Below are 26,436 nucleotides of genomic sequence, written 5' to 3'. Positions count from 1 at the left end.
AACCCTTATCTTTATCTTTAAGGATTTTAATATCAATTTGCCTTATTTTGGAACTCAAATAATGTGATGTATGAACTGTCAATAACGTGATAACGTAACAAAACTAAAAAACGTGAAAAATGGGCAATTACCTAAAAATAAAAAAATGTGAAATCTAGTAGTATCAAAGCCAGAAAACCATAACTTAAGGCGTAAAACCGCAATAGAGATTAAATCTTAAATCTGTAAAAAGAAGAAGCTTTTTTTTCTTGGCTGACGATAAGCTACAAGTTGACAAGATTAAGAAAAAAATGGGCAAAATTTAATAAACCATTATTTATTTAAAAGTCAAATATTTTTTTAAAGTCAAAACGACCATAAGTTTTCAAGTAAAGTACTAGATGCATCAATTTGGAGCTGCTTAGGAAGGCAATTGGAGCTTTCACTACTGAGCTTTGATTGAAATGCTCTGTTCTTAAAAAAGATCAACTAATCTAATTTAAAAAAGGCCGACTGATTACAATCCGAATTATTTTTGGGTTGTAACAGTCCACGCTTGGTCCAAAACTAGCCCTGCTATTGTTGTGCGTCCATTGGGAATATTTATTTATTCAAATATTATAGATGTAGATAATTTGTTAATTAAAAATCAAAACAAATGCTGCGTTTTTGATAATGAATGAGTAAAGTTAGCAAAAAATGGCAAAGTTTTAATTACAGAGCACTCTCAACGCAAGTTGAAGTAGAAATAGCCCCATTTCGAGCCTACAAAGATTATATTAGTGGTGTTTGGGTGTGTACTTACTGCAAATTTAATCAAAGTGAACGAAAGAAACTTATTTCGTGCTTTTTCTTATGAAAAAGACTGAATTTTGAAATATTTAGTCAGAATTTTTTTCAAAAAAAAAATTAAGTAAAAATAGTCCACAATATTTGTTTTATTTAGAAATGAAATAAATAACACCTTCTTACAAAAATTTCAACTTGCAAAATTGACGAAATTTTAGTAAAAAATTCCGGAAAAGTGAATAAAATCAACGGAGTTCACTCTATTTTATCAAAAGTTTAAACCACAATAATTCCCTGTAAAAATGAAAATTAAAAAAATCTTTTTAATTCCACTTTCTACGCTGGACGAGCTTTCAATGATGATACCAGACGACGAATGATACTAGTCTCAATATCCATTGGCCAAAATATATCTATCCGTCGGCCAAAATTGTCTGAACAAAAAAAAACCCATTTGAGTATACAGTTCCCCCCTCAAAAGGGGTCGGAAAAATGAGTTTGAGCGTTATACTGTAATTAGTCTACTGAAAGAAGCTATTTTTGATTCTTGATTTTAGTTAAAACCATTCTTGCTTTTAGTTAAAACCAGTTAAAACCATAATTTTTATCTTTAAGGATTTTAATATCAATTTTGCCTTATTTTGGAACTCCAATAGTGTGATGTATGAACTGTCAATAACGTGATAATGTAACAAAACTAGAAAACGTGAAAAATTGGCAATTGCCTAAAAATAAAAAATTTGAAATCTAGTAGTATCAAAGCCAGAAAACCATAACTTAAGGCGTAAAACCGCAATAGAGATTAAATCTTAAATCTGTAAAAAGAAGAAGCTTTTTTTCTTGGCTGACGATAAGCTACAAGTTGACAAGATTAAGAAAAAAATAGGCAAAATTTAATAAACCATTATTTTTTTAAAAGTCAAATATTTTTTAAAAGTCAAAACGACCATAAGCTTTCAAGTAAAATACTAGATGCATTAATTTGGAGCTGCATAGGAAGGCAATTGGACCTTTCACTACTCAGCTTTGATTGAAATGCTCTGTTCTTTAAAAAAAGATCGATTAATTTAATATAAAAAAGGCCAACTGATTACAATCCGAATTGTTTTTGGGTTGTAACAGTCCACGATTGGTCCAAAACTAGCCCTGCTATTGTTGTGCGTCCATTGGGAATATTTATTTATTCAAATATTATAGATTTAGATAATTAGTTAATTAAAAATCAAAACAAATGCTGCGTTTTTGATAGTGAATGAGTAAAGTTAGCAAAAAATGCCAAAGTTTTAATTACAGAGCACTCTCAACGCAAGTTGAAGTAGAAATAGCCCCATTTCGAGTCTACAAAGATTATATTAGTGGTGTTTGGGTGTGTACTTCCTGCAAATTTAATCAAAGTGAACGAAAGAAACTTATTTCGTGCTTTTTCTTATGAAAAAGACTGAATTTTGAAAGTCAGAATTTTTTTTAAAAAAAAAAATTAAGTAAAAATAGTCCACAATATTTGTTTTATTTAGAAATGAAATAAACAACACCTTCTTACAAAAATTTCAAATTGCAAAATTGACGAAATTTTAGTAAAAAATTCCGGAAAAGTGAATAAAATCAACGGAGTTCACTCTATTTTATCAAAAGTTTAAGCCTCAATAATTACCTGTAAAAATGAAAATTAAAAAAATCTTTTTAATTCCTCTTTACGCTGGACGAGCTTTCAATGATGATACCAGACGACGAATGATACTAGTCTCAATATCCATTGGCCAAAATATATCTATCCGTCGGCCAAAATTGTCTGAACAAAAAAAACCCATTTGAGTATACAGTTCCCCCCTCAAAAGGGGTCGGAAAAATGAGTTTGAGCGTTATACTGTAATTAGTCTACTGAAAGAAGCTATTTTTGATTCTTGATTTTAGTTAAAACCATTCTTGATTTTAGTTAAAACCAGTTAAAACCATAATTTTTATCTTTAAGGATTTTAATATCAATTTTGCCTTATTTTGGAACTCCAATAGTGTGATGTATGAACTGTCAATAACGTGATAATGTAACAAAACTAGAAAACGTGAAAAATTGGCAATTACCTATAAATTTTAAGAGAAATGTGAAATCTAGTAGTATCAAAGCCAGAAAACCATAACTTAAGGCGTAAAGCCGCAATAGAGATTAAATCTTTAATCAGTAAAAAGAAGAAAAGAAGAAGCTTTTTTTTGCTGACATTAGGCTACAAGTTGACAAAACTAAGAAAAAAATAGGCAAAATTTAATCAACCATTATTTGAAAAGTCAAAATTTTTTTGAAAGTCAAAACGACCATAAGCTTTCAAGTAAAATACTAGATGCATTAATTTGGAGCTGCATAGGAAGGCAATTGGACCTTTCACTACTGAGCTTTGATTGAAATGCTCTGTTCTTTAAAAAAAGATCGGCTAATTTAATATAAAAAAGGCCGACTGATTACAATCCGAATTATTTTTGTGTTGTAACAGTCCACGATTGGTCCAAAACTAGCCCTGCTTTTGTTGTGCGTCCATTAGGAATATTTATTCATTCAAATATTATAGATGTAGATAATTTGTTAGTTAAAAATCAAAACAAATGCTGCGTTTTTGATAATGAATGAGTAACGTTAGCAAAATGGCAAAGTTTTAATTACAGAGCACTCTCAACGCAAGTTGAAGTGGAAATAGCCCCATTTCGAGTCTACAAAGATTATATTAGTGGTGTTTGGGTGTGTACTTCCTGCAAATTTAATCAAAGTTAACGAAAGAAACTTGTTTCGTACTGTTTCATATGAAAAAGACTGAATTTTGAAATATTTAGCCAGAATTTTTTTTCAAAAAAAATTAAGTATAAATAGTCCACAATATTCGTTTTATTTAGAAATGAAATAAACAACACCTTCTTACAAAAATTTCAAATTGCAAAATTGACGAAATTTTAGTAAAAAATTCCGGAAAAGTGAATAAAATCAACGGAGTTCACTCTATTTTATCAAAAGTTTAAACCTCAATAATTCCCTGTAAAAATGAAAATTAAAAAAATCTTTTTAATTCCTCTTTCTACGCTGGACGAGCTTTCAATGATGATACCAGACGACGAATGATACTAGTCTCAATATCCATTGGCCAAAATATATCTATCCGTCGGCCAAAATTGTCTGAACAGAAAAAACCCATTTGAGTATACAGTTCCCCCTCAAAAGGGGTCGGAAAAATGAGTTTGAGCGTTATACTGTAATTAGTCTACTGAAAGAAGCTATTTTTGATTCTTGATTTTAGTTAAAACCATTCTTGATTTTAGTTAAAACCAGTTAAAACCATAATTTTTATCCTTAAGGATTTTAATATCAATTTTGCCTTATTTTGGAACTCCAATAGTGTGATGTATGAACTGTCAATAACGTGATAATGTAACAAAACTATAAAACGTGAAAAATTGGCAATTACCTAAAAATTTTAAAAAGAAATGTGAAATCTAGTAGTATCAAAGCCAGAAAACCATAACTTAAGGCGTAAAGCCGCAATAGAGATTAAATCTTAAATCAGTAAAAAGAAGAAAAGAAGAAGCTTTTTTTGCTGACATTAAGCTACAAGTTGACAAAACTAAGAAAATAGGCAAAATTTAATCAGCCATTATTTAAAAAGTCAAATTTTTTTTTGAAAGTCAAAACGACCATAAGCGTTCAAGTAAAATACTAGATGCATTAATTTGGAGCTGCATAGGAAGGCAATTGGACCTTTCACTTCTGAGCTTTGATTGAAATGCTCTGTTCTTTAAAAAGAGATCGGCTAATTTAATATAAAAAAGGCCGACTGATTACAATCCGAATTATTTTTGGGTTGTAACTGTCCACGATTGGTCCAAAACTAGCCCTGCTATTGTTGTGCGTCCATTAGGAATATTTATTTATTCAAATATTATAGATGTAGATAATTTGTTAGTTAAAAATCAAGACAAATGCTGAGTTTTTGATAATGAATGAGTAAAGTTTTAATTACAGAGCACTCTCAACGGAAGTTGAAGTAGAAATTGTCCCCCTTTGAGCCTACAAAGATTATATTAGTAGTGTTTGGGTGTGTACTTCCTGAAAATTTAATCAAAGTGGTCTAAAGAAACTTGTTTCGTGCGGTTTTGTTTTTTATGAAAGACTGAATTTTGAAATATTTAGCCAGAATTTTTGACAAAAAAATGCAGTAAGAATAGTCCAAATTTTTTAAAAATTATCAACATCTTCCTACAAAAATTTAACAAATTTTAGCCAAATTGACAAAATTTCAAAATTTTTGTCAAAAATTTGGGAAAAAGTGAATAAAATCAAAGGAATTCACTCTATTATCCAAAGTTTAAACCTCAATAATTCCCTGTAAAAAACGAAAATTAAAATCTTTTTAATTCCATTTTCTACGCTGGTCGAGCTTTCAATGATGATACCAGACGAAGAATGATACTAGTCTCAACTCTCTACGATGAATATATCCATCGGCCAAAAATTGTCGGAACATAAAAGCCATTTGAGTATTTAGTTCCCCCCCCCCTCAAAAGGGGTCTGAAAAATGAGTGTGATCGTTATACTGTAATTAGTCTACTGAAACAAGCTATTTTTGATTCCTGATTTTTTTGAGTTTAACTAATTTTCCCTTGTCATTCAAATTAAGTATTGTTTTTTCTTGATATTTCTGGTCTTATTTTTTATCGTGTATATATTTTAAGTTATGAGTGCTGAATGTCATGAATTGAACTGATTTGGGGTAAAGAGACGTGGAGCTTGTTTTTAAACTATAAAGAATTTTTAACTGAATTTAAAGTTTCTCCATTAAAGCTCCCATAACATAGGTTGATGTTTGGAATTTATTAAGGTAATGGAGCCTTATTTTTATTACCTTTATTTATTAATTAATAGCAGCAAAGCGATAGCGGCAATTTTAATCTGTCGTCTCCATCGATGATTCTTGCGTCCTGACTTGGAACTGAGTTTTCAATTTCAGTGATTTCTACTGCTTTGCAGTTAAAATTTGTGTGCGTGACGTCATTTTTTCTGCTGTTAGGTCAATTTCGTGACTTACCTCATTCAAAAAATGACTTCTGAACTCGCTCAAGGAACTTTAAATTTCATGAACATTTACTAGTTAAAGGTCAATAGTGTGCATCTAAGTAGTGGCAAACATATATGCCCTAGTTCTTGAGTAATAGAGTATTGAATTTTTGACTTCGATTACTAATTTTCGAAAAGCTGCGTTAGGTGATGTTTCCTTATCGAGCGTTTGTGTCCCATAAAAATGACAGTCCAAATCTAACAAAAAAGTCTATCGCGGCTATTTTCTGGCAACCTGCGGGCTATATTTTAATTATATATGGAAAATTAAAATGAAACAAGTGTGTTTTGTGAAAGAATCTCCATTTAGGAGCACTCCAAAAGCAGTCCATTTAGTTCACTAGGAGTGTGCGGTTACAAATTAGCTTACTTGATTAGCTCGCTCATTCAAATATAAACCAGATGCGTATTTTCAACAATGTACAAATTGTGCAAAAATCAGCGAAAGGGTTTTACCTCGCTGTAACTTGTTACTTGGTAATTTTTGTAAAACTGCTGGTATTTTCTTAATTAAAAACGTAAGTTCTAAGAGGCAAAAAAATAACTTTGTATTAAGACTGTATTTTTCTGATAATGTTTTAATAATCATTTTTGAAAAGAATTATATTAATCTAAAAGAATCTTCGGTATGCTTTCCAAAAATAAAGATCATGCTTGATTCGAATTCGGATTTATCATTACCGAACTTAAACTGTCATATTTTCGAGAAGTAGATCGCACGAATTGTTTCTACTTCCTTTAAATCTGGCTGATTTTTGTAAAAACCATGCATCAGTTTGCCGTTTTGAGTAGCTTATTTTGGGTAGTGAGTTTAAAATCTTCTTTGGTTGTATTCAGTTCAACAAAAAATTTAATTCCGAATGTTGATTTGTAATTTGAATATGAATTTTGAAAAAAGCTCTTTTAGGGTTTTTTCCATATAGAGCCAATTTGTCTCATAAAAATGACAGTCCAAATCTAAGCAAAAAGTCTAGTGGTCTTTTAAAGGACTCTTGTTCAATCTCTATCTTTTTTTTGTTGTTGTTTCAATTCTTGGAAGGCCACAAGCGTCTGTCGCGGCTATTTTCCGGCAACCTGTGGGCTGTATTTTAGTTATACTGGGGAGAATTTCAAACAAGTGTGTTTTTTGAAAGAAGCTCCAACTAGGAGCACTCAAGAAGTCTATTTAGTTCACTAGGAATGTACGGTTACAATTTAGCTTACTTGATTAGCTCGCCCATTCAAATATAAACCAGATGCGTAGTTTCAACAATGTACAAATTGTGCAAGAATCAGCGAAAGGGTTTTACCTCGCTGTAGCTTGTTACTTGGTAAATTTCGCAAAACTGCTTGTATTTTCTTAACTAAAAATGTAAGTTCTAAGAGGTACAAAAACAACTTTGTATTAAGACTGTATTATTCTGATAATGTTTTAGTAATCATTTTTGAAAAGCATTTTTATTAATACTTCATCTAAAAGAATCTTCGGTATGCTTTCCAAAAATAAAGATCATGCTTGATCCGAATTCTGATTTATCATTACCGAACTTAAACTGTCATATTTTCGAGAAGTAGATCGCACGAATTGTTTCTACTTCCTTTAAATCTGGCTGATTTTTGTAAAAACCATGCATCAGTTTGCCGTTTTGAGTAGCTTATTTTGGGTAGTGAGTTTAAAATCTTCTTTGGTTGTATTCAGTTCAACAAAAAATTTAATTTCGAATGTTGATTTGTAATTTGAATATGAATTTTGAAAAAAGCTCTTTTAGGGTTTTTTCCATATAGAGCCAATTTGTCTCATAAAAATGACAGTCCAAATCTAACCAAAAAGTCTAGTGGTCTTTTAAAGGACTCTTGTTCAATCTCTATCTTTTTTTTGTTGTTGTTTCAATTCTTGGAAGGCCACAAGCGTCTGTCGCGGCTATTTTCCGGCAACCTGTGGGCTGTATTTTAGTTATACTGGGGAAAATTTCAAACAAGTGTGTTTTTTGAAAGAAGCTCCAACTAGGAGCACTCAAGAAGTCTATTTAGTTCACTAGGAATGTACGGTTACAATTTAGCTTACTTGATTAGCTCGCCCATTCAAATATAAACCAGATGCGTAGTTTCAACAATGTACAAATTGTGCAAGAATCAGCGAAAGGGTTTTACCTCGCTGTAGCTTGTTACTTGGTAAATTTTGCAAAACTGCTTGTATTTTCTTAACTAAAAATGTAAGTTCTAAGAGGTACAAAAACAACTTTGTATTAAGACTGTATTATTCTGATAATGTTTTAGTAATCATTTTTGAAAAGCATTTTTATTAATACTTCATCTAAAAGAATCTTCGGTATGCTTTCCAAAAATAAAGATCATGCTTGATCCGAATTCTGATTTATCATTACCGAACTTAAACTGTCATATTTTCGAGAAGTAGATCGCACGAATTGTTTCTACTTCCTTTAAATCTGGCTGAATTTTGTAAAAACCATGCATCAGTTTGCCGTTTTGAGTAGCTTATTTTGGGTAGTGAGTTTAAAATCTTCTTTGGTTGTATTCAGTTCAACAAAAAATTTAATTTCGAATTTTTGAAAATCTTTATTTTGTCATTTCTAATTTGAATATTATTCTTGAAAAAGCTCCACTGGGGCTTTTTCTATATAGAGCCTATGTGTCTCATAAAAATGGCAGTCCAAATCTAACCAAAAAGTCTAGTGGTCTTTTAAAGGACTCTTGTTCAATCTCTATCTTTTTTTTGTTGTTGTTTCAATTCTTGGAAGGCCACAAGCGTCTGTCGCGGCTATTTTCCGGCAATCTGCGGGCTATGTTTTAGTTATAAAGGGGAAAAATTTAAACAAGTGTGTTTTTTGAAGGAAGCTACAACTAGGAGCAATCAAAAAGTTTAGTTTTTTTAGGATTGTACGGTTACAAAATGGCTTACTTGATTAGCTCGTCCATTCAAACAAATATTAACCAGATGCTCATTTTCAACAATGTACAAATTGTGCAAGAATCAGCGAAGCGGTTATACCTCGCTGTAGCTTGTTACTCTGTAAATTTTGTAAAACTGCTAATATATTTTTTAATTAATAACGTTAGTTCTAAGAGGTACAAAAACAACTTTGTATGTTTTATGCTGATATGATTTTAATAATCAGTTTTGAACAGCATTTTGAATTATACTTTATCTAAAGGTCTTTTCTAAATACTTTCGAGAAATAGAGCTCATGGTTGATCCGAATTCGTTGATTTATCATTACGGAACTTCGTCATCTTTTCGAAAATTAGTTCGCACGAATTGTTTCTATTTTGTTAAAATCTGGCTGAGATTTCTATGTAAAAACCATGTATCAGGATGCTGTCTTGGGTAACTGATTTTGGGTAGTGAGTTTAAAATCTTCATTGGTTATATTCAGTTCAACAAAAATTTTAATTTCTAATGTTGATTTGTAATTTGAATATGAATTTTGAAAATAGCTCCTTTAGGGCTTTATCCATATAGAGCTTATGTGTCTCATAAATATGACAGTCCGATTCTAACCAAAAGGTCTAGTCGTCTATTAAGGGACTGGTGTTAATCTGTCTGTCTTATTTCTTTAGTTGTTTCAATTCATGGAGGGCCACAAACGTCTACCGCAGCTATTTTCCGGCAACCTGTCGGCTATTTTTGATTTTTGTAGGGAAAAAAATTAAAACAAGTGTTTTTTGAAAGAAGCTCAAACTAAGAGCTTTCAAAGTCTATATAGTCCACTAGGAATGTACTGTTACAAATTAGCATACTTGATTAGCTCGTCCATTCAAATATAAATCAACAATGAACGGATTGTGCAAGAATCAGTGAAGGGCTTTTACCTCGCTGTAGCTTGTTACTTGGTAAATTTTGTAAAACTGCTGGCATGTTTTTTAATTAAAAACTAAAATTCTAAGAAGTACAAAGAACAACCTTGTATCAAGACTGTGTTATGCTGATATGGTTTTAAAAATCATTTTTGAACAGTATTTTGAATTATGCTTCATCTAAATTTCTTCTAAATGCTTTCCAAAAATAAAGCTCATGATTGATCCCAATTCTGTGATTTATCATTACGGAACTTCAACTGTCATATTTTCGAAAAGTAGACTGCACGAATTGTTTCTACTTTCTTTAATTCTGGCTGATTTTTGTTGCGTCAGAGTGCTGTTTTGAGTAACTTATTTTGGGTAGTGAGTTTAAAATCTTCATTGGTTATATTCAGTTCAACAAAAAAATTAATTTTGAATTTTTGAAAATCTTTATTTTGTCATTTCTAATTTGAATATTAATTTTGAAAAAGTTCCATTAGGGCTTTTTCCATATGGAGCCTATGTGTCTCATAAAAATGGCAGTCCAAATCTAACCAAAAAGTCTAGTGGTCTTTCAAAGGACTGTTGTTCAATCTCTATCTTTTTTCTTTAGTTGTTTCAATTCTTGGAAGGCCACAAGCGTCTGTCGCGGCTATTTTCTTGCAACTTGCGGGCTATGTTTTAGTTATACAGGTGAAAAATTTAAACAAGTGTTTTTTGAAAGAAGCTACAACTAGGATCACTCAAAAAGTCCATATAGAGCCTTTGTCTCATAAAAATGGCAGTCCAATTCTAACCAGAAAGTGTAGTGGTCTTTTAAAGGACTGTTGTTCAATCTCTATCGTTTTTCTTTAGTTGTTTCAATTCTTGGAAGGCCACAAGCGTCTGTCGCGGCTATTTTCCTGCAACCTGCGGGCTATGTTTTAGTTATACAGGGGAAAAATTTAAACAAGTGTGTTTTTTGAAAGAAGCTACAACTAGGAGCACTCAAAAAGTCTATTTAGTTTTTTAGGAATGTACGTTTACAAAATAGCATACTTGATTAGCTCGTCCATTCAAACAAATAAAACCAGATGCGCATTTTCAACAATGTACAAATTGTGCAAGAATCAGCGAAGGCGTTTTACCTCGCTGTAGCTTGTTACTCTGTAAATTTTGTAAAACTGCTGGTATATTTTTTAATTAAAAACGTTAGTTCTAAGAGGTACAAAAACATTTGATTAAGACTGTTTTATGCTGATATGATTTTAATAGTCATATTTGAACAGCATTTCGAATTATACTTTATCTAAAAGTCTCTTCTAAATACTTTCGAGAAATAGAGCTCATGGTTAATCCGAATTCGGTGATTTATCATTACGGAACTTTGTCATCTTTCGAAAATTAGTTCGCACGAATTGTTTCTATTTTGTTAAAATCTGGCTGAGTTTTCTATGTAAAAACCATGTATCAGGATGCTGTCTTGGGTAACTGATTTTAAAATCTTCATTGGTTATATTCAGTTCAACAAAAATTTAATTTCGAATGTTGATTTGTAATTTGATAATGATTGTTGAAAATAGCTCCTTTAGGGCTTTATCCATATAGAGCTTATGTGTCTCATAAATATGACAGTCCGATTCTAACCAAAAGGTCTAGTCGTCTATTAAGGGACTGGTGTTAATCTGTCTGTCTTATTTCTTTAGTTGTTTCAATTCATGGAGGGCCACAAACGTCTACCGCAGCTATTTTCCGGCAACCTGTCGGCTATTTTTGATTTTTGTAGGGAAAAAAATTAAAACAAGTGTTTTTTGAAAGAAGCTCAAACTAAGAGCTTTCAAAGTCTATATAGTCCACTAGGAATGTACTGTTACAAATTAGCATACTTGATTAGCTCGTCCATTCAAATATAAATCAACAATGAACGGATTGTGCAAGAATCAGTGAAGGGCTTTTACCTCGCTGTAGCTTGTTACTTGGTAAATTTTGTAAAACTGCTGGCATGTTTTTTAATTAAAAACTAAAATTCTAAGAAGTACAAAGAACAACCTTGTATCAAGACTGTGTTATGCTGATATGGTTTTAAAAATCATTTTTGAACAGTATTTTGAATTATGCTTCATCTAAATTTCTTCTAAATGCTTTCCAAAAATAAAGCTCATGATTGATCCCAATTCTGTGATTTATCATTACGGAACTTCAACTGTCATATTTTCGAAAAGTAGACTGCACGAATTGTTTCTACTTTCTTTAATTCTGGCTGATTTTTGTTGCGTCAGAGTGCTTTTTTGAGTAACTTATTATGGGTAGTGAGTTTAAAACCATTGGTTATATTCAGTTAAACAAAAAATTTAATTTCGAATTTTGAAAATCTTTTGAAAATTTTGAATATTAATTTTGAAAAACCTCCATTAGGGCTTTTTTCATATAGAGCCTCGTAAAAATAGCGGTCCGAATCTAACCAAAAAGTCTAGTGGTCTTTTAAAGGACTGTTGTTCAATCTCTATATTTTTTCTTTAGTTGTTTCAATTCTTGGAAGGCCACAAGCGTCTGTCGCGGCTATTTTCCGGCAACCTGTGAGCTATGTGTTAGTTATATAGGGGAAAAATTCAAATAAGTGTGTTTTTTGAAAGAAGCTACAACTAGGAGTACTCAAAAAGTCTATTTAGTTTTTTAGGAATGTACGGTTACAAAATAGCATGCTTGATTAGCTCGTCCATTCAAACAAATTTTTACCAGATGCGCGTTTTCAACATTGTACAAATTGTGCAAGAATCAGCGAAGGGGTTTTACCTCGCTGTAGCTTGTTACTCAGTAATTTTTGTAAAATTGCTTGTATATTTTTTAATTAAAAACTTTAGTTCTAAGAGGTACAAAAACAACTTTGTATTAAGACTGTCTTATGCTGATATGATTTTAATAATCATTTTTGAACAGCATTTTGAATTATACTTTATCTAAAAGTCTCTTCTAAATACTTTCGAGAAATAGAGCTCATGGTTGATCCGAATTCGGTGATTTATCATTACGGAACTTTGTCATCTTTTCGAAAATTTGTTCGCACTAATTGTTTCTTTTTTGTTGAAATCTGGCTGAGTTTTCTATGTAAAAACCATGTATCAGGATGCTGTTTTGGGTAACTGATTTTGGGTAGTGAGTTTAAAATCTTCATTGGACATATTCAGTTCAACAAGAAATTTAATCTCAATTTTTTTTGTCATTTTTAATTTGGAGATAATACGTATTAGGTTAAATATTTATGAGTTAAGAATAAATTAAAATTGTTATGTTTTGCGTCCTTATTTTTTGTGTTTTTAGAAGACAAAACTTTTATGAAAGTTTTAAATTTAATCTACACTATAGTTGCAATTCGCAAAATTTTGTATCCTCAAATGATCATCGATAGCAATTGAGAGACCAAGGTTTTCGCTTGGCTATAGCATATGGCGAATTAAGTTATTGTATAGATGTTTTCACCAAAAGTTTTGCATTATGAATCTATTGCCATATAAAAACTAAAACAGTCTAATTGTTATGCATAAGAATGTGAAGCTTTCATATGGTTTCCTGTACCGTTTTTAGCCGCGCTCTGTTGAGTAATTCAACTAGTTTTCTGTTCACTCATCTACGCGTAGATAACTTGAGGTTTAAAAATTCCAGTTGAAGCAAGAAAATCTTGGGTCTCAAAGAAAATGCCTCCATTTTTCAAAGTTATTGATGACTAAACATAGGTGTTTTTGATTGCTCTCGACCGAACTTTGAGGGAGTTTTTGTAAACGTGTATTTTTTGAGGCAAAATTTTTGCTTGAGCTTTGCCCTTTTGTTCCAGAACAGTTCACGCTTGACATCGTAATTGCTGCGGTATCTGAAATCCTCGCATTCCGAAATCAAGTTTGTTGCTATAATAAAAGCGATTGTAGGCGATTGATTATCAGAGCTGGTATAGATAAGGGGTTAAGATGTCAAACTGTCATCCTGTAAGTCGCGGTGCAAACCCCTTTGGGGTTGGTTTTTTGCACCCATAGAAAACTTATGCTACGCCCCTTTTAGTTAAGTTGCCCCCGCCTGTCATTCGACGTCAATCGTCTTAGGTTTTTCTATTGTAGTTCTCTGAGATGTTTCCGATTCAGTATACAATTGAAAGTCAGCGTGCAAAGCAGATTTTTTCGAATGATGAAAGTTTTTTGTCTCTACTTGAATGCGTTGCTAAAATTTTGGTGCAGTAATTATTCCTTCTTAAAATACTTCCCTTTTACTAGACGTATTCGATTTTTAAGGAAGCATCTTTCAAAATTTGGTTTTGCGAGTGATTTGATAGTTCCGCGACTTCAAATCTTCTAACTTGAAAATTGCCAATGTATTGCTTAAAAATTGGCGTCGGTTCTTTTGAACCCGAGAAAATTTTTGAAACGATTGACCGGTCTTTCTCCAAAAGTGCATATCTGAAAATGGATACTACATTTCTACTACGATCTTTTGATGTTTATAGCAGTTTCTTTTACCAGTTGGTCCATTTTTGAGAAACCTTTCAAAGTAATGAACGAAATAGTGTGTCTCCGTAATATGCAAAGTTGACCAATTTTTCTCATATTTGTAAGGTAATTGCTCATTTGCGTGTAGTGCGTGTGCATCACGTAGAAGAACACCGAAACTTTGTGTTTCAAAAGTAGACAGACACTCGTGTCCTGGATATAATGTTCGCCTTTTTCAAGTTAACTTCCATTGAATTCCACGATAAAAATTGATGGTAAATTTTGAACGTGTTCTACAAAAATTTAACTATTTGAGCTGTCAAATTTGAATCGGTGATCAGAGCAAATTTGTTTATTATGTCACAATAATAGAGGCAACAGTAAAAATGGAAATTAGGAAAAATTTCTATGCAAGTGATAGTAGCTTGGTTTTGCATTGCCGAATTCAGGCGACCAAAGGCAATGCTATACACGTGAATTGCCAAGTTGTATGCTTATTTGTGTTGAGTAAAGGACCAAAGGTAGCGTAAGATGCTGCAGGGTGCAGGAATATGTTAAATTGTAAAAGTAGGATTTTCAGGATAGATTATCATCTGTGTCACGGTTTCATCCATCGCAACGGGCGGGATAAGGGAGGGTTGAATGGAGTGGGCTGCTGCTCTCGAATGGAATACAATCGAACAATCCCTCTAGTATTCCATTGAGTGAAATTGTTCAGCTATATCCCTCTTATGAAGAGACATGAAATATGAGAAATGAATATGCACCATGACAATTAAATTACGCGTCACGCAGCTAAAATGAATCTGAATCACACCAACGTGTATGAGATTACATCAGATCTGAGAAATACCTGACTGAGAAAAGGGTTTTCAAAATAGAGTTCACACGACGAACCATACGTTTACATTTGCCCTCTGTTTATGATTGATGTTTGTTTGTTTACAAGTGAATAAATTCAAAGCAATTCTTGTATCAATATTTTCTGTGTACTTCGTCTCGGGTTAATCACAGATTAAACAGTGACCTGAAACACAATTGTGACCTGAAATGCATGCATTTTGGTTGAAAATGAGAATTTAAATTGGAATATTGCGCAAAATAGGAGTAGAAACTTAACACCGTGAGCAATTTAATTACTTGAGCAATTCAATTACTTCAGCCCAAGAAGTTGCACAAACCTTTCTGTGGAATCGCAACGACTTAAAGCAATCGGAATTTCCCATTTATCTTAGGAAAGAAGAAAGAACTTAAATGGCTGGATGAGTCAGTGTTATATTTGCACCTATTCTTTTCCTCTTTTTTAAATAATTGAAAGTTCAGTATATAACCAACCAAATAGGTTAACTAAATTATTGTAACAAAAATGTGAACTCTCAGAGTAAAGTAACCGGTAGATATTGATCCCCTTTTGAATTGCTCTAGAACGAATTCTGAAGAAGTTATTGTAGTCGTGCGCCTCTTTATGCAAAATTATTGCTTGAACAAAGTGACTCTTGAATGTATAATCGAGGAACTGAGCCCCGCGAGAAGCAATTCGTTCGACGCCAATCGGCTACGTTTGTATATATTAAATTCATAGTTGAAACCTAAGAGGTGATGCGGGTAAAAAATAATCGTGGTTTAGGGGGTTTTGGTGGAACGAATATTGACCACTTCAAAGAAGACTTCGTTGAGTATTCGTATCCTTTCTCAGATATATCTCTATCAGAAAATTTTTAACTATTAGATGAAGGCTGATATTATGAATATTAATATTATATTATGAAATGGGAAAGGGGGTAAAGGAGCATGAATTGATGATTTATTAAAATGTGCAATTCTCTTCATTTTATGCTGTTTTTTCGTTGGACTTATTTGAGTTCTTCTCGATTCTTTATTTCTTTTCTCATTCAAGGTTGCCGAGTTTAATTTTTGCAGAAAATGTGCTTCGTTTATTGCAAGAAAAAAATTAAATAAGGGCACCTTAATATTGCCAAAAGTTCCTGAAAGTACTGTTTATTTCAACTTGTCAGCTGGTAATTAAGTCTGAGTACCTAATTCGATGCTTATTTTCCTCCCCTAATGCTAGAGATTAGTCCCCAGCTTAATGAGAAAAACTACTCTAAATATATAGCATTGAATAAGGGACTCAGACTTAATTACAAGCTGACAAGTTGAAATAAACAAAGTACTTTTGGGAACTTTTGGCAATATTAAGGTGCCATTTGAGAGCAATTTGGCTGTCGGTTACGTTAAAATGTTTGTTTTCGGCTCACTGTTGGTCAGATAGGTACGATTTTTGAGCAACATTGAATCGCTACATGTAGCGTCCTTAAAATAGAGCGAGAAATTAGTAAATATCATTTGAAGTAAAAAAAACTTCAAAAATGGAAGTTTATGTTGCTTGAAAGACTTTGAAAATAAGGATAGTCTGAGATTTAAATCTAATTTCCTGAATCGCACTTATAAACTAAACTAGGATTCTCAACAGTCTTTTAGTTGTTGAGCTGTTTTATTTAATTCTTACTGGTCTCTAAGTAGGCGGTTCACCGAAGATGTTGGGTATACATAATTTCATGTCGTGAAGGTCAGTTGTAGGAGTTTTGGACCCCTGCATTCAGTGTAGAAACACCCGCATTTTTAATTAGCTTCAGCTAGCTCTTCATAGCAACTAAAGATAAATTTATGAATGCATGGCCATTGAAGTTTTCTGAAAACTGATTTTTTTCCAATAAAGCTCCCGCATCGAACAGTTAGTTGTTTGCAGAGAGTCTATCAAAAATAATTTATTTTGTCAACAGTAAGTTTTTGCACTGAACGGAAGCTCTGTGCAATCAATGAATCTGCACAATGCTCTGAAAATTAAGCATATTTGACTACATCTAGTAGTTAAGTACAAAATGTGGAACGCACATTTACCGGTTTCATAATGCATTACCGAGTGAAAGTAACCATGCGCTGTGACAAATGCGAGGAGGAGAACAGCTTCGAGTAGCCTCTCTCTCGCTCGCTCGGCCGACTATAAAAGCAAAATGTTCAAAAATTTTTTTAACCAAAGCTCAAAGCTGTCAACTGCTGGAGACAAAATTGAAAACTCGAATTACATTACTTTATAAACTTTGTTTGATAATCAGGTTAATCGGTTTAGATTGATTGAGCAAACAAAATGCGTTGAGCAGATAAATTAGCTTCCCCTGTTGGGTTCGGAATGATAAAATCTCTCGGACAAAAATTGTTAAGTACACAAGGCGGCTCGGTAATGTGCGATGGCACACAAGGTTCCGACCCCGCCCATCCACAATTTTGGCATAATTGTCTACCAAATGAGGAACAGATAGAAAAACCCAAAAATTATTTTTTGCGAATCCCAAAAAAGCCCAAGTCTTTTTCAAAAAATTCTGTATGAACGATAAGATAGCCTCCAAAGCAAATAACTCAGTGGATTAAAAATTGATGCATTAGATTGCTGTAATATGTCAATATTAAGAAAGCGATTCAAGACGAACAGCAAAATCAAACAACAACAACAACAAACATTAATTACATCAAAAAATTTATGTCCCTCTTAAAAACTAAATTTAATAACAAAGTCAACATACCGTCAGATAAACCTAAAAATAAACAAAAATAACTTATAAATCACCAGAAAACATATGCGACCAGACCATCAAAAGGTTTGGTAACAATTATACAAAAAAGAACAGAAACAGTAAAGTAAAAAAATTAACTTATTTTTTTGAAACAGTTAACTTCAAAGTAATAAATACCATTAGGAATCAATTAATATTACCATAAATTTACGATAACCACTGTTTCTATAGAAGGGCATTAGGACCTGTCCTTATTCATTTTTTAAAGCGGCTAAAAAGAACAACAAAGAACAAACAAAATTTCAATTGAAACTTGCCAGAAAACGCTGTCAAAACCGTCAAGCCAAATTTTGGCACTCAAAATATATTTGATTGCGCCTTCTTCAAACAGCTATACTGTAGTACGTGGCCTTTCATTAGTAAGACTAGGTAACAAGTAGACAAAGTATGTAAAGTATGTAAAGTATGCTAAAGTATGTAATACTTTTAATTTTTTTTCGAAACAAAATTACATTCAATGTCATGAAAGGCATTAATTACAAAAAGAGCTATTTAAATAGGGTCATTTATTCATGAAAAGGAAGCCCTCGAGACCTGTAATTATCCAGAATATTTCTTGTATCTACAAAAAGAACGTCAAATATGACAAAAATCAAATTAATTTACTTTTTTTTGTGAAAAACCGGTGTCGAAGCCAGTAAGGTCATAACAAATTCTTTAAAAAAAGATTTTGGGACACCAATCCCTTTTATTCCGTTGACACCCATAATGTCATATTTGACCTGTAATTAACTAACGAGATTAGGTAACAAAAAGAAACATAAAAAGAACAAAATTGCAAAGTTAAAAAGTTTTTTTTAATTTTTGGAAAACGATTGATTTCAAAGTCATGAAATCCATCAGCTATCTACTAATATCAGAATATCGGTTCTTCTATTCTTCCATGAAAAGCCAATGAAAGCTATCTTTATACAGGAAATTTCATACGACCGAAACGACAAAGTATAAATGACAGTTAGAGACAAAATTAAAAATTTCAATTGATTTCTTCAAGAAGGAGGCGTCGAGGCCGTTAAAACGATGATGTATATCTTTCAGGATTTTAAAATGTTCAATTGTGCCTTATTCTGAATGCTAATAAGGTGACATGAGAACTGTCAATAATGTGATAATGTGACAAAATTAGAAAAAGTGAAAAACTGGCAAATATCAAAACAAACAAAAATTTGAAATCTTGTATCAAAGCCAGAAAACAATAACTTCAGGCTTAAAACTGCAACCGGGAGTAAATGTTAAATCAGTAGAGAGAAGAAGCAGTCTTTCTTTGCTGACACTAAGCTGGAAGTTGAACAAATTAAGAAAAAAATAGAGAAAAAGTTAATTAAGCCATTATTTATTGAAAAGTCAATTATTTTTAAAAAAAGAAACGACCATAAACTTTCAATTAAAAAACTAAATGCATTAGCTTGGAGCTGCTTAGCAAGCGAATTGGTTGGACCTATCATTCCTGAGCTTTGATTTGATTTGTTCTGTTCTTTATTATTAAAAAAAAAGTCTTTTTTTTTTAAAAAAAGACCGACTGATTACAACCCGATTTTTTTGGATTGTAACAGTCCAAGAATGGCCCAAAACTAGCCCTGCTAATACTTATTGTCCGTTAGGAACAATCGATTTTTCGAATGTTGTAGATATAGATAATTTGTTAGTTGAAAACTCAAAATAAATTCTGAATTTTTGATAATCAACGAGTAAAGTTAGCAAAAAACGGCAAAGTTTTAATTACAGTGCACTCTCAGCGGACTCTGAAGTAGAAATAGCCCCCCTCTGAGTCTACAAAGATTGTATGAGTGTTTTTTGGGGTGTACTGTCGGCAAATTTAATCAAAGTGGACTAAAGTAGCTTATTTCGTGCTGTTTTTGATGAAAAAGGCTAAATTTTGAAATGTTTATCCAGATTTTTTGACCAAAAAAATTAAATCAAAACAATCAACAATGCTTGATCGTCTTCAAAAATAAAATCAACGACACTATTCTTAATAATTATGACAAATTTTAGCAAAATTGACGAAAATTTAGGCAAAAATTCCGGAAAATGTGAATAAAAACCACGTGAATTCACTCTTCTTTTCTCAGAAGTTTAAACCTCGATAACTCCCTGTAGAAAACGAAAATTAAAAAAATCTTTTAATTCCATATTCTACGCTGGACGAGCTTTCTAATGATACCAGTCTCAACTCTCTACGATGAATATATCGAGCGGCGAAAATTCACGGAACAAAAAAACCCATTTGAGTATATAGTTCCTCCCCCCTCAAGAGAGTCGCAACAATAAATAGGCTGAAGCAACTTCTGGATTTAGTTCGGATAATAGTTATGTTGGGAACAACTAGTATGCTTAATAGTAAATTCTACAGTATCTCGAGTGTTAAATTAACAGGCATAAAATTATGGAAGATATACTAGGTTGTGAATGCATTTTGTTAATGAAAAATAGGGCCTATTTTTCGCTTTTGTTCACAAAGGTTGCTAAAACGTCTACAACCCGATTAGCTTCAAATTTTGCTGTCACTATTGCGGAGATGGGGGCCGTATTGGCCGACAGAGCGTTTAGCTGACAACCAAAAAATACCAAACTTAGCTAAAAATTTACTTAAAATGCGCTAGTAGAAGTGATTGAAGCTGTGTAGATGTAGATCTTAAGTTAAAACTTACAACTGTATTTCGTCAGCGGGCAAATATACGGCACAGTTTTTATCAACTAGCGTAACGAATGTCTATCAGTGGTTACATCCCCTATTGTGGGTGGGGGGGGGGGGTGCGGTCACAGAGGCCGAGTGGAACGCCACCCGACCACCGGACCCCAAAGATAATGGCTCACCGAACTACTGATTTATGTACCCCTGACATTACCCCTGAGCAATTATGATAGAACTGCCGGCTAAATTTCTTATTTTTCATTGCCAGCTAAAAACCCTGCCGGCCAATTGTCTTAGCAACCATTGAGAACAATGTCATTGCCTTAGAGGGTATTTCGATAGAAAAGAGTAACGCTAATGATTAAATTTTCCATAGCATTGGCCCATTAAAATGTAGTATTGGGACTGGGAGATAAACATAATAGGAATGATGGATTCGATTAACTTGATCCTCTCAACGTTTTGTTTGTAATAGCATTTTGTGCATCAAGTCGGATGTAGTTAAATCCCGCATTAGAAGTAACTTCCCCTCAGAACTTTGAATGTGGCATAATTTAAAAAAATAGCGTAGAATCTTAAAGTAATCGGCAAGTTGAGCTCGTGGACTTTGCTATACAATTAACTCTGTATTGTCAAGAATTTAAATGTTTCTTACCGTCATTTTGAGAAATTAGTTGATGATAAATGAAACAAGGAGGCCCGATAATGTGCGTTTGCTCAATGTTCCGACCCCTTTCATCCGCAAACTCCTCATTGAATTATGAAAACGTTTTGCGCAACGTTTAAACATTAAAACTGCTTAGATTTTCTAAGTTCAAATGTATGTAGCTTTCTGTAGATATTTTGAAAATAATTTCGAGAAAATTCCTTCAAATTCTCACTAAACTTTACGAATAATTTGCTATGTTTTCAGGAACAAAAAGAGCTGAGGGAATTTTATCGTGTAATTGAAATTTCCAATAGCCAGAAAACTTTTACCTGTGAAAAACTCACTCTATCCGTGAATTTGTTGTTGTGGAAAAAAATCATGCTCTAATCTCTGAAAGTTGTTGATACATAATTTTTCTTATTTCTGTATTGAACAACATAGGACCTCAAAAAACATTCAAGCAAAATAGACATGTTCAGCCGTCAATTCTAATTGAGGTTATCTAGAGTCTTCGAAACTTCAATAATTCGAAACTTAGAACAGCGGCAGCCTGCAGAGAGTGTATATGCAGAAAGCTAAATTTAAGTCTGAAAAATCAGTTTAATTAGATATCATGTTTTTAAACATCTAGCTTCTAATTGAAAAGAATTAAAAGCTCGATAATGGATTGATTGTTATGACATCATAGTTTGTGCTCTGCAGTTGGAATTACCGTTAGAATAATTGGACAAATAGAAAAATCATAATTGAAGAATAGCCTTTTGTTTCTGGAGCTACAATGGTTATTGGAATTTTGGACCGAAAAAAGCCCTTGGCATCTTTAAAACTCATTGCTTTTTATGGAAGCTAATGGCAAATGTTTTTCCTAGAGGAACCAAAAATACATAGAAATTGGTGGCTCATTTGAAACTTTTTTTCTAAACTTGTAAAACTTTTTTTAAAAAAACTAATATCATAAGCTCATCATACTGGAAATTTTACGCATAGTTTTGCTGAGTGTTTGGTTTGACATCATTTTTCTCGCGTGCTTTCTTGTGTCATGAAATGAGATATTTTAAAAGGAAAAAAAAACTATTCAAAATTGTAACTTGCAAAATTTTTGGGAGACTAAAATGCAAAATGTTTGCCGAATTTTTTGAAAAAATTGTAGTGTTTTTCATGTGTTGTCGTTGTGTTGTGACTTTGTTGCGAGTTTGATTACATTTTACTCCTTGGAAAGAATATTGAAATGTTTTTTAATTAATTTATAAAACAGCTAAAACATAGCGAAAGTTGACTTAAGTCTGGAATGAGAATAAAATGAAAAAGGTTTTTATCCTAAGGTTGTTTCTGTGCTTTTGAGAAATGTGAATAAAATCATCTCAATACTTCTTTTGGCGCTTTTTTTGAAGATCAGTTATCCAAAAAAAATCAGCTAAAGTTTTGCAGAAAGAGTCGATCCAGGAGGCTCAACAGGCTCATCTTGTTATCTTTTATCTATATTGCATGGTTGAAAAAACAGGGCAGTGGTTGTAAAAAGATTTGAAAGACAGGTTTTTGTTCGAGACAGTTTTTCGGCTTTAAAATCAAGTCAGTACAGTAATTTTATATTTGAAGCGTTCATATTTTCTAGGCTTTTTGTCCTATGGGTTTTTTACTATAAATTGCATCTAAATTTGTTTGTAAAAATTTGAAGTTATTTTTTTAGTTAACTGTAATTTTGAGTGCAATTTGAGCTAACTCAATGATTGAGGATTACTCTCGCTTCGGGAACCATCCTTGTGCATATTTGCAGGTGGTATTCTGTTGAACTGAAGCGGATTGTATGAAAAATACTAAGCGTAGGTTGATAAAACCCAAACATAACGATGCAAAAGTTTCATTTGCTGGAGTAAAGGTCGCATTTGCTGGAATTATTTTAATTAAATTTTGCTCCATGTTTGGATATGCCCGTCTTAATTATCGACGATGCCCCTTTTTTGAGCAAGGGAAAAGATTTCATTTCGTCACTGTTGCACGCCCCTCCTCGCGGTGACCGGATAATAGATCGAAAGAACAACAGATCAAAAACAGAAAAATTGGGACAATAGATCAAAATTAATCTCTATTCTTATTGGTTGAAATTAAGCATTTTTTGCGAGCTATATAATTACCACATTATGAACATGCGTCGCGCGCAGTGGCTGTGCCTTAGCGGTCCGTGGGACTTGATATGAATTTATCAAAACCGAACAAAAATAGCACAGCAGAACATGTCATATGCTGTATAATAAATGAGTGCCCAAATCTGATTGGCCAATACGCAACTTGAATAATGTAATTTTCGATCTGTTGTACCAATTTTTGCTTTCGATCTGTTGTCTTTCGATCTATTGTCCTAGCACCCCTCCTCACACTTGCCCACAAAGTCACTGTTGTCCATGGTTACTAATCGTGATAGTTTGATAGTTAAAATGTCAATTAGAACGGAAAGAAAGACATTCTAATTGGTAAATATTTACTTGTTGTCCTCGCAATACTAATTATGGCTTAAGAAGACAATTAGCAGTTTTGCAACTACCCATATCACGGCTCACAAGATCAATCGTAGGCAATGATTACTTCATCCAGCAATACAGGTGTGACGAATTTGATGCTTTTTCCGTCACATTTGCCCACGGTCAATCAATAGCTTTTTCATCGTGAGTAACAATTTCGTTATATGAGAATGTGACAAATTTTGGTCACGTTGACCACGAAAGGCCAAAACAGCTCCAAAATTAGTAAATGTAACTTTTGCATCGTAATGAAAATTGAAGATAAATTTTGCTGTGTTAAAGCTCAATAATCAGCATATTTTAGTCTCGGTATAGTCGAAATGTGAACGGCAGAGAAAAGTAATAAGTTCAAGTATTTTTCAACTAGAAAAACGGCTATTTCAGTTTCTCCAATAGTTTTTCAATGATCCCACTTCTATTCCTCTCCGGAAAACAAATCGGTCATCGTAACATGGAATTTGTAACGCCCATTTCATATAAAGAAGAATGAATAGCTTAATATGTATCTACAAGTCAACAGAGGAAAAGCAAACTGTTTTAATACCTGGTGAGCTCTTTTGAATTAAGAAAAATGGGGCGATTACGGTCAAAGTTCCAGTGTCTTTGAAAGGTGAAGTTCAATTTAGGTGAAGAGGACGCAAAACGATGTGAACTGGCGGTAGAGAAAGCGATCAAGCAAGCACAGGTGAGACACGTTTGTTTCAAAAGTTTTCAATTCTTTACAAATCGATTCGTAGATTAAAATCTAAGCTCTTGAAATGTTTTTGGCCGTGTCGCAGTATTAAAAAGTAATAATTGATTAATTTTAAGATGTGTAACAAACTTATCTGACTTAAGTTGTATATTAGACATTAAATCAATAAAAGACACCAACGTATCGTTGAATACCCCTGGGAGCTGAAACTAATTGAAATAGTCAAAAATTGGTGAACTTAATAGAGAACAATTTCAGAATAGATTAGGGTAATTAGGTGGATCTCTCAGATGTTAAATCGGGCGTTCATCAATTATCATCGGAGGAGACGAATGTTGCGCCTCCCTCGGATACGAAAGGCACACTGGCTGACCCTTGTGTAAATGTACTGGTGCAGAAGCTGCGCTCTGACCTGCGAGAGAGGGAGAAGAGAATTGACAATGTGACTGCAGAGTTGAACGCCTGGCAGTTGACGTCTTCTGACGGGTGAGACAATCTAGCTATTCAGGTGTTGTATCAAATAACAGAGCCTCTCTTCCCACTACCAAACATTGCTCATGTTTACATATGCAGAAATTGGATGACACCCGCAGAAGCATCATTTCGTTTTATTTCACAATTCAGATATTCTAGATGTAATGGAATGATTTTCAACATTTTAATGTCTCGAATTTTAGCAGTTTTTGATAAAATCTGCATTTTTTTTAGGTTTTCCTTAAATTTTTGTCAATTTTTGATATTTGTCCATTCTTAAGTGCCAAAAAACCTATTCCACGGTCTGATAGGCCTGATAAAAAGTTGCTGCATCGTTGTTGGTGTCAATGGTATTGTTTTCAACAATTTAGCAATTCGAATTTTAGAAATTTTTTGATAAAATTTGCAATTTTAAGTTTTTTGAAAACATTTGTCTTTTATTGAGTTTTTTGCCGCAGTTGCCAGGTAACCTCCTCTAGGGTTTGATATATGTTATAACATTGTTGCTAGGGGGTAAGGGAATGGTTTTCAACTTTTTAATAGACTGAATAGGAATTTCTATTTTTTGAAATTCGAATTTTCTAAAAATTATTGCATATCGATTGCCATTGAATTTTTTAGGGCTTGGAATTGGGTTACTGGATAGCCTTTAGTGACACAGAAATCATTGGGAAGATTTTAATATCACGATTTTCAGCAACATATCATTAACATCTGCAATTGATTTTTAAAAATTTTTCTGTCATTTTCTAAGTTAATCGATCTTCAAGGGCCAGTGCATTTTTTCAGGTCTTGCAGATATAATCCTGGACCGATTTAAGTTCCAAAAATGGTTTTGAACATATTTATGAAATAGTTATATTTAAAGGGATCAAATTTTGCCTTTGGAGGTAAAAGCTTCAAGAGTTTTAGCAATGAGCATATTTTGTTTAGTTTGTTTGATTCTTTTAACTTCTCAACTTTTTGATGATTTTGGCTGGCCTTGTTCAATTGATCTGCTGGTCAGGTAGAGTACTTCTAAGTTTTTCATTCAATTCTTTGAATTGTATTTCGGGACTTGTCATGCTATGTTTTTTTAATTCGTCGTATCGTCTCAATCAATGATTCTTACGACCTGACTCCTTGGAATTGACTTTTTCAATGACTTCAGTGACTTCTACTTCTTTGCAGCTAAAATTTGTGTGCGTGACCTCATTTCTGCTTTTAGGTCGATTGCGTGACTTACCTCACTAAAAAAAATGACTTCTGAACTCACTTATGGAACTTTAAATTTTATAAACATTTACTAGTTAAAGATCAATGGTGTGCATCTAAGTAGCGCCAAACTTATATGCCCTAATTCTTGAGAATTAGTCTTGAGTTTTTTGATTTCGAATATTAATTTTGAAAAGCCCTATTAGGGCTTTCTCCTTACAGAGCTTATGTGTCATAAAATTGACAGTCCGATTATAATCCAAAAAGTGTAGCGGTCTATTAAGGGACTGGTGGTCGGCCTGTCTCTTATTTCTTTAGTTGTTTCAATTCGTGGAAGGGCACAAGCGTCTATCGCGGCTATTTTCCGGCAAACTGCCGGCTATGTTTTCACAATTTGACAGTCTTCTTTTTTTCACCTGGCAATGGAATAAAGGAGTGTGTTTGACTGATGTCAAATATCAGAAGCAAAGTTGGACGCAATAATTTCAGTCCATTGTTTCTTCTGACCAATATGATTTTCGCCGAGAGAAACGAGATAGACTGGTAGTGTGGCT

The 26,436-nt window shown here is 33.0% G+C and overlaps 1 protein-coding gene across 1 annotated transcript in view; it reads left to right on the top strand.

Annotated features, from left to right (window-relative positions):
- Nucleotides 1-26,436, top strand: part of LOC142339769 (uncharacterized) — a 50,529-nt gene that overhangs the window by 19,378 nt on the left and 4,715 nt on the right. Inside the window, exons 3-4 of the mRNA XM_075390032.1 lie at nucleotides 24,147-24,205; nucleotides 24,492-24,700. Coding sequence (XP_075246147.1) covers nucleotides 24,147-24,205; nucleotides 24,492-24,700 — 268 coding nt within the window. The remainder of the gene's footprint in view (nucleotides 1-24,146; nucleotides 24,206-24,491; nucleotides 24,701-26,436) is intronic.

This window comes from Convolutriloba macropyga, chromosome 1 (genome assembly GCF_964194025.1).
Source record: "Convolutriloba macropyga chromosome 1, txConMacr16.3, whole genome shotgun sequence".
NCBI lineage: Eukaryota > Metazoa > Xenacoelomorpha > Acoela > Convolutidae > Convolutriloba > Convolutriloba macropyga.
The sequence above is the reverse complement of the archived record's forward strand: the minus strand, read 5'-3'. Positions and strand labels throughout refer to the sequence as shown.